Raw genomic sequence first — 13974 nt, 5'->3', positions numbered from 1 at the left:
ACGCCCCCTAGTGACTTCAAAGCAAATACGCCCCCCTAGTGACTTCAAAGCAAATACGCCCCCCTAGTGACTTCAATGCAAAAATGCCCCTTATTGACTTAAATGCAAAATCATGTCCCATTGAATTTAATGCCAAAAACGCCCCCTAGTGACTTCAATACAAAAACTTCCCCTAGTGACTTCAATGCAAAATCGTGTTCCATTGACTTCAATGCCAAAAACGCCCCCTAGTGACTTCAATGCAAAAACGCCCCCTAGTGACTTCAATGCAAATACGCCCCCCTAGTGACTTCAATGCAAATACGCCCCCCTAGTGACTTCAATGCAAATACGCCCCCCTAGTGACTTCAATGCAAATACGCCCCCTAGTGACTTCAAAGCAAATACGCCCCCTAGTGACTTCAATGCAAATACGCCCCCTAGTGACTTCAAAGCAAATACGCCCCCTAGTGACTTCAAAGCAAATACGCCCCCTAGTGACTTCAATGCAAATACGCCCCCCTAGTGACTTCAAAGCAAATACGCCCCCCTAGTGACTTCAATGCAAAAATGCCCCTTATTGACTTAAATGCAAAATCATGTCCCATTGAATTTAATGCCAAAAACGCCCCCTAGTGACTTCAATGCAAAAACGCCCCCTAGTGACTTCAATGCTAAATCGCATCCCATTGACTTCCATGCAAAATTGCGTCCCATTGACTCCAATACAAAGCCGCCCCATATAGTCTGTGGGAATGTTCAGACATGTACATGGTGCTCCATAGACCACACACACACCTCCTGTAGGGATTTCGTTGTTTGGTTGTATTGCGATGTTGTCACGTTTGGTGATATTTAAGGCCCGGATAATAAGAGGTTTTTATTCCCCAATCTTTTCCCCTTCAGTGATAATTCTTACACGGGCGCTGTGTACGACCTCGCCAGTCTGACGCAACAACGGATCCGGACGTTCCCCTATCACAGCGACCTCATTTACTACCTCAGCCCTCACGGCCGGCGTTTCCGCCGAGCCTGCCGGATCGCCCATCTTCATACCGGTAAATGAGGAGTTTTGGCATTTTTTATAAATGTCATTTATTTTTCAGCAGAAATCCTTATAGAGCCGCACATGGAAGAGGGGTGAGGGGCGAGTAGGAAGGAGGGGGAGGGTGGGTGCCCGGAGCCCCCCAGGGTGTCCCACATGGAATGCCACATTAACAACTTCAATACCGGGCACTTTTACCCCCTTCCTGCCCAGGCCAATTTTCAGCGCTGTCACACTTTGAATGGCAATTGCGCGGTCATGCAACACTGTACACATATGACATTTTATACATTTTTTTTCACACAAATAGAGCTTTCTTTTGGTGGCATTTAATGAGTGCTGGGTTTTTATTTTTACTCAAAAAAAAAAAAAATATTTTGAACAAAAACGTTTTTCTTTCTTAGTTTCTTTTGTAAATAAGTAAATTTTCTCCTTCACGGATGGGCACTGATGAGACAGCACTGATGGGCACTGATGAGACAGTACTGATGGGCACTGATGAGACAGCACTGATAGGCAGCACTGATGGGCACTGATAGGCAGCACTGATGGGCACTGATGAGACAGCACTGATGGGCACTGATGAGGCAGCACTGATGGGCACTGATGAGGCAGCACTGATGGGCACTGATGAGACAGCACTGATGGGCACTGATCAGACAGCACTGATGGGCACTGATGAGGCAGCACTGATAGGCAGCACCGATGAGCACTGATGAGGCAGCACTGATGAGGTAGCACTGATGAGGTAGCACTGATGAGGCAGCACTGATGAGGCAGCACTGATGGGCACTGATGAGGCAGCACTGATGAGGCAGCACTGATGGGCACTGATGAGACAGCACTGATGGGCACTGATGGGCACTGATGAGGCAGCACTGATGGGCACTGATGAGGCAGCACTGATAGGCAGCACTGGTGGGCAATGATGAGGCAGCACTGATGGGCACTGATGAGGCAGCACTGATGGGCACTGATGAGACAGCACTGATGGGCACTGATGAGGCAGAACTGATAGGCAGCACTGATGGGCACTGATAGGCAGCACTGATGGGCACTGATGAGACAGCACTGATGGGCACTGATGAGATAACACTGATGGGCACTGATGAGGTAGCACTGATGGGCACTGATGAGGTAGCACTGATGGGCACTGATGAGGCAGCACTGATGGGCAGTGATGAGGCAGCACTGATGGGCACTGATGAGGAAGCACTGATGGGCAGTGATGAGGCAGCACTGATGAGGAAGCACTGATGGGCACTGATAGGCAGCACTGATGGACACTGATGAGGCAGCACCAGGGCTTTTTTTCAGCGGGAACGTGGGGGAACGCAGCACCTCCCCTCCAGCATTGAATGTATGCAATGACAAGGGGTGCTGGGATGTCTACTGTTTCTGGCTGCTGGGGGAATCTCTTGTTGCAGGGGTGTCTATTGTTACTGGGAGGGTCAATTGTTGCTGGGAGTGATCTACTGTTGAGGGAGGGGTCTATTGCTGCTGGGAGGGGCGGTCTATTGTTGCTGGCTGCAGGGGATCTATTTTAATGTTATCATCAACACATTCTATACAAATGACTTATCACCATGTGATTCCAAGGGATGGTGCTCAGAGGTGGGTAGGAGACGGAGACAAGGGGTGACTTGGAAGAAGGGAGTATCTGCACCTATTCTCCGAGGAAAAAAGCCCTGGGCAGCACTGATGGGCACTGATGAGGCAACACTGATGGGCACTGATGAGGCAGCACTGACGAGGAGGCACTAATATGTAGAACTGATGGGCACTGATAGGTAGCACTGATGGGTGGTACTGATGAGCAGGTACTTATGGACACTGAAAGGCAGCACTGACTGGCATCACTGATGGGCACTAATTGGCATCACTGATGGGCACAGACTGGCCTCACTGATGAGCCAATAACCCACCAAACTTCCCAGGGAGGGGCTTTACTAAAGGAGAAACTAACCCCTGCTTACACAGGTGTCTTGAAACTGTGGCCTGCTGCGAGATTTTTTTCCTGCCCACAGCTGATGTGCACAGTCTCTAACTTTGATAAAAGGAGGGTCCTGATGCAAGGGGGGAGTCAGATAGGGACCCTGATGTATGGGGGGGGTCTGAAAAAAGGAGTAGCCTGACGTAAGGACTTTACTTTTTCAATAAAAGTGGGAAACAAGCCCTCACACGGCGTATGGTCTGAGCACTGACAGGCTGACCCCCCCACCCCTACAACCTCTGCAGCAATGCTGGCAGCACTCATACGTCTATTTCCCAAAGACAACCTCTGGATATGACGCTGATCACGTGACCTCAACTTCTTTGGCCGACTATGGCGAGGCCTGTTCTGAGGGGAACCTGTCCTGTTATACCGCTGTATGGTCTTGGCCACCGTGCTGCAGCTCAGTTTCAGGGTCTTGGCAATCTTCTTATAGCCTAGACCATCTTTATGTAGAGAAACAATTCTTATCTTCAGATCCTCAGAGACTTCTTTGCCATGAGGTGCCATGTTGTACTTCCAGTGACCAGTATGAGAGAGTGAGAGCGATAACACCAAATTTAACACACCTGCTCCCCATTCACACCTGAGACCTTGTAACACTAACAAGTCACATGACACCGGGGGAGGGAAAATGGCTGATTGGGCCCAGTTTGGACATTTTCACTTAGGGGTGTACTGACTTTTGTTGGCAGCGGTTTAGACATTAATGGCTGTGTGTTGAGTTATTTTGAGGGGACAGGAAATTTACACCGTTATACAAGCTGTACACTCACTACTTTACATTGTAGACAAGTGTCATTTCTTCAGTGTTGTCACATGAAAAGATTTACAACAATGTGAGGGGTGTACTTACTTTTGTGAGATACTGTAGGTAGATCTCAGTGGACATAACAAGAGATTTGTGAAGATTCAGAATATATTTTTATTTTCTTCAATCAGACAAAGTTATTGAACAAAGAAAAAAACTGCTGGAAAAAAACGAGGAGCTGGAGAAAATCCAGCAGAAGAGACACCCCGATTTTCTGGACATTCTTCTGTGTTCCAAGGTCAGTTTTCACCACTTCTCATTGCTATGTCCCGGGGAGACCTCGGTGTCGGAGTGTTGGGTCTTCATTTCCAGAAGAGCCTGGAGCCGGCATAGCTCCCGAGCCTGGAGCCGGCACCGCTCCGGAGCCTGGAGCCGGCATCGCTCCGGAGCCTGGAGCCGGCATCGTTCCTGAGCCTGGAGCCGGCACAGCTCCCGAGCCTGGAGCCGGCATCGCTCCGGAGCATGGAGCCGGCATCGCTCCGGAGCCTGGAGCCGGCATCGCTCCGGAGCCGGCATCACTCCGGAGCCTGGAGCCGGCATCGCTCCCGAGCCTGGAGCCGGCATCGCTCCCGAGCCTGGAGCCGGCATCCCTCCCGAGCCTGGAGCCGGCATCGCTCCGGAGCCTGGAGCCGGCATCGATCCCGAGCCTGGAGCCGGCACCGCTCCCGAGCCTGGAGCCGGCATCCCTCCCGAGCCTGGAGCCGGCATCCCTCCCGAGCCTGGAGCCGGCATCGCTCCCGAGCCTGGAGCCGGCATCGCTCCCGAGCCTGGAGCCGGCATCCCTCCCGAGCCTGAAGCCGGCATCGCTCCGGAGCCTGGAGCCGGCATCGATCCCGAGCCTGGAGCCGGCATCCCTCCCGAGCCTGAAGCCGGCATCGCTCCGGAGCCTGGAGCCGGCATCGCTCCGGAGCCTGGAGCCGGCATCCCTCCCGAGCCTGAAGCCGGCATCGCTCCGGAGCCTGGAGCCGGCATCGCTTCCGAGCCCGGAGCCAGATAATCAATGATAGGAAATCATTCCGAGATACTTCAGGTGCTGCCCATAGATACCACACTACTGTGACTACACATTACTGTACCCCTCAATCTAAGGGTAACTATTACTGTACCCCTCAATCTGAGGGTGATTATTACTGTACCCCTCAATCTGAGGGTGATTATTACTGTACCCCTCAATCTGAGGGTGATTATTACTGTACCCCTCTATCTGAGGGTGATTATTACTGTACCCCTCAATCTGAGGGTGACTACAGCTCTTTCTCCTATTGAATAGAATGTATAAATTGCTTTGTCTTGTTTCTGTGTGATGCAGGATGAGAAGGGTCAGGGTCTGTGTGATGAGGACCTCCGAGCTGAAGTTGACACTTTCATGTTTGAAGGACACGACACAACAGCCAGCGGCATCTCCTGGATCTTGTACTGTATGGCCCAATATCCAGAACACCAGCAGAAGTGCCGGGAGGAGATCCGGGAGGTCCTGGGGGGCCGGGACACCATGGGATGGTGAGGTCCCTCTATTCTCTTTCCTGTGACAATCATGATGAGTATTGATGGGACGGAGGAAACCCAAATCCTGAACTTTGTGTTTTCTTCCAGGGAAGACCTCAGCAGACTTCCCTACACCACCATGTGCATTAAGGAAAGCCTCCGCCTCTATCCACCTGTGCCCGCCGTGTCCAGGGAGCTCTCCAAACCAATCACATTCTTTGATGGGCGATCCCTACCAGCGGGTATGATCCCTTCTTCTACCTTTTGTGTGGGTGGTTTGAGGACGGAAGCATTGCAGCCAAATCGCTGTCATTGTCCCTGCTAGTTACCCAGTGCCCCATCATTGGTGTCAGTGGGAGGAATAGTGCCCCATCATTGGTGTCAGTGGGAGGAATAGTGCCCCATCATTGGTGTCAGTGAGAAGAATAGTGCCCCATCATTGGTGTCAGTGAGAGGAATAGTGCCCCATCATTGGTGTCAGTGGGAGGAATAGTGCCCCATCATTGGTATCAGTGGGAGGAATAGTGCCCCATCATTGGTGTCAGTGGGAGGAATAGTGCCCCATCATTGGTGTCAGTGAGAGGAATAGTGCCCCATCATTGGTGTCAGTGAGAGGAATAGTGCCCCATCATTGGTGTCAGTGGGAGGAATAGTGCCCCATCATTGGTGTCAGTGAGAAGAATAGTGCCCCATCATTGGTGTCAGTGAGAGGAATAGTGCCCCATCATTGGTGTCAGTGGGAGGAATAGTGTCCCATCATTGGTGTCAGTGGGAAGAATAGTGCCCCATCATTGGTGTCAGTGGGAGGAATAGTGCCCCATCATTGGTATCAGTGAGAAGAATAGTGCCCCATCATTGGTGTCAGTGGGAGGAATAGTGCCCCATCATTGGTATCAGTGGTAAGAATACTGCCCCATCATTGGTATCAGTGAGAGGAATAGTGCCCCATCATTGGTGTCAGTGGGAGGAATAGTGCCCCATCATTGGTGTCAGTGAGAGGAATAGTGCCCCATCATTGGTGTCAGTGGGAGGAATAGTGCCCTATCATTGGTGTCAGTGGGAGGAATAGTGCCCCATCATTGGTGTCAGTGAGAAGAATAGTGCCCCATCATTGGTGTCAGTAGGAGGAATAGTGCCCCATCATTGGTATCAGTGAGAAGAATAGTGCCCCATCATTGGTGTCAGTGGGAGGAATAGTGCCCCATCATTGGTATCAGTGGTAAGAATACTGCCCCATCATTGGTGTCAGTGGGAGGAATAGTGCCCCATCATTGGTGTCAGTGAGAGGAATAGTGCCCCATCATTGGTGTCAGTGGGAGGAATAGTGCCCTATTATTGGTGTCAGTGGGAGGAATAGTGCCCCATCATTGGTATCAGTAGGGGGGAATGGTGCCCCATCATTGGTGTCAGTGAGAGGAATAGTGCCCCATCATTGGTGTCAGTGGGAGGAATAGCGCCCCATCATTGGTGTCAGTGGGAGGAATAGTGCCCCATCATTGGTGTCAGTGAGAAGAATAGTGCCCCATCATTGGTGTCAGTGGGAGGAATAGTGCCCCATCATTGGTATCAGTGGTAAGAATACTGCCCCATCATTGGTGTCAGTGGGAGGAATAGTGCCCCATCATTGGTGTCAGTGAGAGGAATAGTGCCCCATCATTGGTGTCAGTGGGAGGAATAGTGCCCTATCATTGGTGTCAGTGGGAGGAATAGTGCCCCATCATTGGTGTCAGTGAGAAGAATAGTGCCCCATCATTGGTGTCAGTGGGAGGAATAGTGCCCCATCATTGGTATCAGTGAGAAGAATAGTGCCCCATCATTGGTGTCAGTGGGAGGAATAGTGCCCCATCATTGGTATCAGTGGTAAGAATACTGCCCCATCATTGGTGTCAGTGGGAGGAATAGTGCCCCATCATTGGTGTCAGTGAGAGGAATAGTGCCCCATCATTGGTGTCAGTGGGAGGAATAGTGCCCTATCATTGGTGTCAGTGGGAGGAATAGTGCCCCATCATTGGTATCAGTGGGGGGGAATGGTGCCCCATCATTGGTGTCAGTGGGAAGAATAGTGCCCTATCATTGGTGTCAGTGGGAGGAATAGTGCCCCATCATTGGTGTCAGTGGGGGGGAATGGTGCCCCATCATTGGTGTCAGTGGGAGGAATAGTGTCCCATCATTGGTACCAGTGTGCTGTAGTTGGTGGGAGAAGACGCCCCTGACCAGTGTGCTGTAGTTGGTGGGAGAAGACACCCCTGACCAGTGCGCTGTAGTTGGATGTTGATAATAAGATGTTGTCTTTTCTTTAATGTTCTTTTTTTATGCACTTTTTAGGTTCTGTCGTCAGTTTAAATATTTATTGCATTCATCGGAACCCAGCCACGTGGGAGGACCCCGAGGTACGGCCCTTCACCTTCACTATGATTGTAGATTGGTGGACAGGAGGAGGCCGGCTGATTTACTGACAATTTGATGACATCTTCTGGAAATGTTGATAAATCAGGCGGCTGTTTGGAAGATGAATCCCCTTCCATTCTAGAAAGTCTTTGGTTGATCATTTTCCATTCTGGATTTTGAAATAACAATTCTATCTCAGTGGAGGAGCCAAGAGCCCCCTGCGTAGTCCATAGATCCCTGAGGGGGTAACTAGTATGTCTCCAAATCTCCCCACTCCCTTCTCTGCACCCCCCCACCCCTATAATAAACAGTACCATGTACAGCCCCCCCCCCCCCCCCCACATCACCTATAATAAACAGTACCATGTACAGCCCCGCCCCCCCCCCCACATCACCTATAATAAACAGTACAATGTACAGCCCCGCCCCCCCCCCCCCACATCACCTATAATAAACAGTACAATGTATAAACCACCCCCCCCACCCCCACACACACATTCTGCACTCTCCAAACCCCTATAATAGAAAGTATAATGTACAACCCCCCGTACACGTTAAATAAGTAGTACAATGTATAACCCCCCCTCCCCCCCCACACACACATTCTCCTAACCTTCCCAACCCCTATAACAAACAGTACAATGTACAACCCCCCCCCATTCTCTGCACCCCCAACCCCTATAATAAACAGTACAATCCCCCCACCCCATTCTCTGCACCCCCCACAACCCCTATAATAAACAGTACAATCCCCCCACCCCATTCTCTGCACCCCCCCACAACCCCTATAATAAACAGTACAACCCCCCCCACCCCGCCTCCATTCTCTGTTCTCTGCACCCCCCAACCCCTATAATAAACAGTACAATGTACAACCCCCCCCCAATCTGTGCACCCCCAAACCCTATGATAAACAGTACAACCCCCCACTCCATTCTCTGCACCCCCCCACAACCCCTGTAATAAACAGTACAATCCCCCCCCCCCCCCCCACACACACACACTCCATTCTCTGCACACTCCCAACCCCTATAATAAACAGTACAACCCCCCCCCCCCCCCACTCCATTCTCTGCACACCCCCCCCCACAACCCCTATAATAAACAGTACCATAACACCCCCCCCATTCTCTGCACCCCCAACCCCTATAATAAACAGTACAACCCCCCCACCCCCCCTATAATAAACACTACAATCCCCCCCCCCCCCCCGCACACACACACACTCCATTCTCTGCACACTCCCAGCCCCTATAATAAACAGTACAATCCCCCCCACCCCATTCTCTGCACCCCCAACCCCTATAATAAACAGTACCATGTATAAACCACCCCCCATCCCCTATAATAAACAGTACAATGTATAAACCAACCCCCCCATCCCCTATAATAAACAGTACAATGTATAAACCGACCCCCCCCCCCTCCACATTCTGCACCCTCCCAACTCCTATAATAAACAGTATAATGTACAAACCCCCCCTATTCTCTGCACCCCCTCCCAACCCGTATAATAAGCAGTGCAATGTGTAACCCCCCCCACACACACACACATTCTCCTAACCTTCCCAACCCCTATAACAAACAGTACAATGTACAACCCCCCCCCATTCTATGCACCCCCAACGCCAATAACAGACAGTACAACCCCCCACCCCATGTCCATTCTCTGCACCCCCCAACCCCTATAATAATAAGGGGGGATCAGCGCTCCCTATCATAGGCCTGGGTGTGCACCCATTGTGGATCTGTGCCGCCATTAAACATTGAGAATACAATTTTTAAAATGAAGACGGAACATTAATAATAAAAAGAGAGAGAGAGACTTCCCTTCAGATGTCAGGAAATGTCACCTTCATTGTCGGTGAGGCTTTGTGAAGGATTTGTCTTCTTACCTCTACACCCCCCCCCCCCCCCCATGTGATATCATTGACACCGAGTAACATTCATCTCTGTATTGCAGGTATTCGATCCTCTTCGGTTTTCCCAGGAAAATTCTGCCAAGCGCCATTCCCACGCCTTTGTTCCCTTCGCAGCCGGACCCAGGTACATCATGAATCTGTATGTCGGGTTTCCTCCTAACCCTATAGAGAGGTCCATACATGACAGACATGGGCAGTCATATTGGGACCTCCTCATTTCTATCAGATAATGCACCACATCGCCCAGAAAATTGTATCTACAAACGTTTCTCCATTCTGATGTTTTATTTCTTTTGTTTGTCACAAAAAATCTGACACATAAAACTCCAAAAATGGACGGGACAAAATGATTGGCACCCTCAATGTTAATATTTGGTAGCGCACCCCTTGGAAATTGTGACGGAACCGATCCCACGCTCCGATTGAGTGCTTCCGTCAGTATACCGCTTCCTAAGTCTGAATATAGAGATCAGATATTCCAACCGCTCACAAGCACAAAGCAAGACGACACTCGCTTAGTACTAACATGGACTGATTTATTAGAACCAAAATGCCAAGTATTTATAATACAGTAGAAGACTAAAACCTAACCTAATTAGCATGAGCTAATTATCTAAATCAACGCTCAGACTAGTTGACTGAGGGATAAGACTTTTCGGCTCCTAGCTCACGAACAATTCAATAAACATTACCATAAACATCAACACAGGGTTAATTAGCACAAACAACAATGTGTGAATACTCAATACTCAGACTAGACTCATTTACACAACAGACAGGTGGCTGGAGTTGATGACATTAGCATCTAACAGTTTGTGTCCCAACAGCATGAGGCAACACACATCATATACAGTGCCTTGCGAAACTATTCAGCCCCCTTGCGTTAATACTTTGTAGAGCCACCTTTTGCTGCGATTACAGCTGCAAGTCGCTTGGGGTGTCTCTATTAGTTTTGCACATCGAGAGACTGAAATTCTTGCCCATTCTTCCTTGCAAAACAGCTGGAGCTCAGTGAGGTTGGATGGAGAGCGTTTGTGAACAGCAGTTTTCAGCTCTTTCCACAGATTCTCGATTGGATTCAGGTCTGGACTTTGACTTTGCCATTCTAACACCTGGATACGTTTATTTGTGAACCATTCCTTTGTAGATTTTGCTGTATGTTTGGGATCATTGTCTTGTTGGAAGATAAATCTCCGTCCCAGTTTCAGGTCTTTTGCAGACTCCAACAGGTTTTCATCCAGAATGGTCCTGTATTTGGCTGCATCCATCTTCCCCTCAATTTTAACCATCTTCCCTGTCCCTGCTGAAGAAAAGCAGGCCCAAACCATGATGCTGCCACCACCATGTGTGACAGTGGGGATGGTGTGTTGAGGGTGATGAGCTGTGTTGCTTTTACGCCAAACATATCGTTTTGCATTGTGGGCAAAAAGTTGGATTTTGGTTTCATCTGACCAGAGCACCTTCTTCCACATGTTTGGTGTGTCTCCCAGGTGGCTTGTGGCAAACTTTAGACAAGACTTTTTATGGATATCTTTGAGAAATGGCTTTCTTCTTGCCACTCTTCCATAAAGGGCAGATTTGTGCAGTGTACGACTGATTGTTGTCCTATGGACAGACTCTCCCACCTCAGCTGTAGTTCTCTGCAGTTCATCCAGAGTGATCATGGGCCTCTTGGCTGCATCTCTGATCAGTCTTCTCCTTGTCTGAGCTGAAAGTTTAGAGGGACGGCCAGGTCTTGGTAGATTTGCAGTGGTCTGATACTCCTTCCATTTCAAAATGATCGCTTGCACAGTGTTCCTTGGGATGTTTAAAGCTTGGGAAATCTTTTTGTATCCAAATTCGGCTTTAAACTTCTCCACAACAGTATTACGGACCTGCCTGGTGTGTTCCTTGGTCTTCATGATGCTCTCTGCGCTTTCAACAGAACCCTGAGACTATCACAGAGCAGGTGCATTTATACAGAGACTTGATTACACACAGGGGGATTCTATTTATCACCATCAGTCATTTAGGACAACATTGGATCATTCAGAGATCCTCGCTGAACTTCTGGAGTGAGTTTGCTGCACTGAAAGTAAAGGGGCCGAATAATTTTCCACGCACCACTTTTCAGTTTTTTATTTGCTAAAAAAGTTTAAAATATCCAATAGATTTCGTTCCACTTCACAATTGTGTCCCACTTGTTGGTGATTCTTCACAAAAAAATTAAAATTTTATATCTTTATGTTTGAAGCCTGAAATGTGGCAAAAGGTTGAAAAGTTCAAGGGGGCCGAATACTTTCGCAAGGCACTGTATACATATATACAGCATTGAATCTGACTAGCACAGATTATAGTGGGGTTCTCATTCATCCTGTGCCCCTTAAAATCCAGGGCCCATAATCCGTCAGCAAGAGGCTCGCATTCAGTCCTCTCGAAAAGCCTCGGTCCCGGCTAGGTCTGTCACAGGAATAATAACTCAAATCTACGATTTCCTGTAACAATAAACGAGTTTCTTCCACCTCTCTACTGGAATTTTGAACCGCTCTTCTTTTGCCAATTGCCCCGGGTCTCTCAGATTGGAGGGGTTCCTTTCCCCAATTTCTCCACCCACAGGAGCTCTATGGGATTTACAGTAGATCTGAACTCATTGCTGGCCAGTTCAGTACTTGGTCATCACCATTTGTTGGCGCTTACTGACATGTACTTTGGGTCATTGTCCTGCTGTAGGACCCATGACCTTCGACAGAAACCCAATTCTTTGGTAGTCTTCAGATCTCACAATGCCATGCACATGGTCATCCAGTGCCTAAAGCAGCAAAGCAACCCCGAAACCTCAGTGGACCTCCACCATGTTTGACTGTAGAGACCAAATTCTTTTCTTTAAAGGCCTAGTTTCTTTTTCTGTAAACAGTAGAATGATGGGCTTTACCAAAAATCTGGAATTATATTTCGTCTGTCCACCACACATCCTCCCAAAAGGAATTTGGCTTCCTCTGGTAAGTTTTGGGAAACTCCAATCTGGCTTTTTTTATGTTTGTGTGTCAGCAGCAGGGCTGGACTTACCATTGGGCTTGACTGGGCTCAAGCCCATGGGCCCCAGCCAATAGGGGCCCGGCGGGCCTGCGAGAGGACCCGAGAGCCGCTGTAACAACATATTCGGCGACCCATTGCAGTTTGCTGCAGAAGTGATGTTCCGTCGCCGCCATCTTGCTACACCCCACACTCCTCCATAGTAAGAATACACCAAGAAGGGGTAAAGCGGACATGTTGTTACACCCACCGGAGTTTTGCATTTTAGACGTATTTATAACATTAAAGTTAGTATATAGGGAAATTACGGGACTTAGAACTCCGCCTGGTTAGATGTTGAATTTTAAAAGCAGAGAACTTCTGTCAGATTAGCAAACCTGTGAGATGAGCAGAGTTGCCGCTGCTTTTAAAATTCAAGATCTAAGTAGTCAGACGGAGTTCTCAGTCCTGTATTTCACTACAGAAACTGACTTTACTGTTATAAATACATGTAAAATGCAAGACTCCGGTGGGTGTAACAAGATGTCCGCTTTCCCCCTTCTTAGTGTATCCTTACTGTGGACGAGTGTGGGGTGTACCAAAATGGCGGCGATGGAACGTCACTTCCGTAGTAAACTGCAATGTTTTTTTTTCCCTTAAAATTCCCTCCTAAACTAGGGATGCGTGTTATACGCCGATAAATATGGTAATGTATAGAAGGTAGGGCCCGAAAGTGATTCAAGCCCAGGGGCCCCCACCACCCTAAGTCCTGCCCTGGTCAGCAGTGGGGTCCTCCTGGGTCTCCTACCATAGCGTCCCTTCTCATTCAGATGGCGACGTTTAGTGCGAGCGGACAAAGTTGTACCCTGTGCCTGAAGGTCAGCTCCAATTTGTCTGGAAGTTGATGGAAGTTCTTTATCCACCATTCCAACAATCCTTCTGTAGAAAAGCCTAATGCCCCGTACACGCGGTCGGAAAATGTTCGATGGGAGCTTGTTGTCGGAAATTCCGACTGCTTGTAGGCTCCATCGGACATTTTCCACCGGACTTTCTGACACACAAAGTTTGAGATCTGGACAACAAAATCCGTTGTCGTAAATTCCGATCGCGTGTACACAATTCCGACGCACACAGTTCCACGCATGCTCGGAATCGAGTAGAAGAGCCGCACTGGCTATTGAACTTCATTTTTCGTGTTGTACGTCACCGCGTTCTTGATGTTCGCAATTTGCGACCAACTTTGTGTGACCGTGTGTATGCAAGACAAGTTTGAGCCAACATCCGTGGGAAAAAAATCCATGGATTTTGTCATCGGAATGTCCGATCAATGTCCGACCGTGTGTACGGGGCATTATACCTC

The 13974-nt window shown here is 49.0% G+C and overlaps 1 protein-coding gene across 1 annotated transcript in view; it reads left to right on the top strand.

Annotated features, from left to right (window-relative positions):
* LOC143926702 (cytochrome P450 4B1-like) overlaps positions 1-13974 on the top strand; it is a 43978-nt gene that overhangs the window by 25197 nt on the left and 4807 nt on the right. The window contains exons 6-11 of the mRNA XM_077450713.1: positions 886-1037; positions 3960-4066; positions 5138-5328; positions 5422-5555; positions 7639-7703; positions 9665-9747. Coding sequence (XP_077306839.1) covers positions 886-1037; positions 3960-4066; positions 5138-5328; positions 5422-5555; positions 7639-7703; positions 9665-9747 — 732 coding nt within the window. The remainder of the gene's footprint in view (positions 1-885; positions 1038-3959; positions 4067-5137; positions 5329-5421; positions 5556-7638; positions 7704-9664; positions 9748-13974) is intronic.

This window comes from Lithobates pipiens, unplaced genomic scaffold (genome assembly GCF_037356315.1).
Source record: "Lithobates pipiens isolate NorthernLeopardFrog02 unplaced genomic scaffold, aLitPip1_a1.2 Scaffold_23, whole genome shotgun sequence".
Taxonomy (NCBI): Eukaryota; Metazoa; Chordata; class Amphibia; order Anura; family Ranidae; genus Lithobates; species Lithobates pipiens.
The sequence above is the reverse complement of the archived record's forward strand: the minus strand, read 5'-3'. Positions and strand labels throughout refer to the sequence as shown.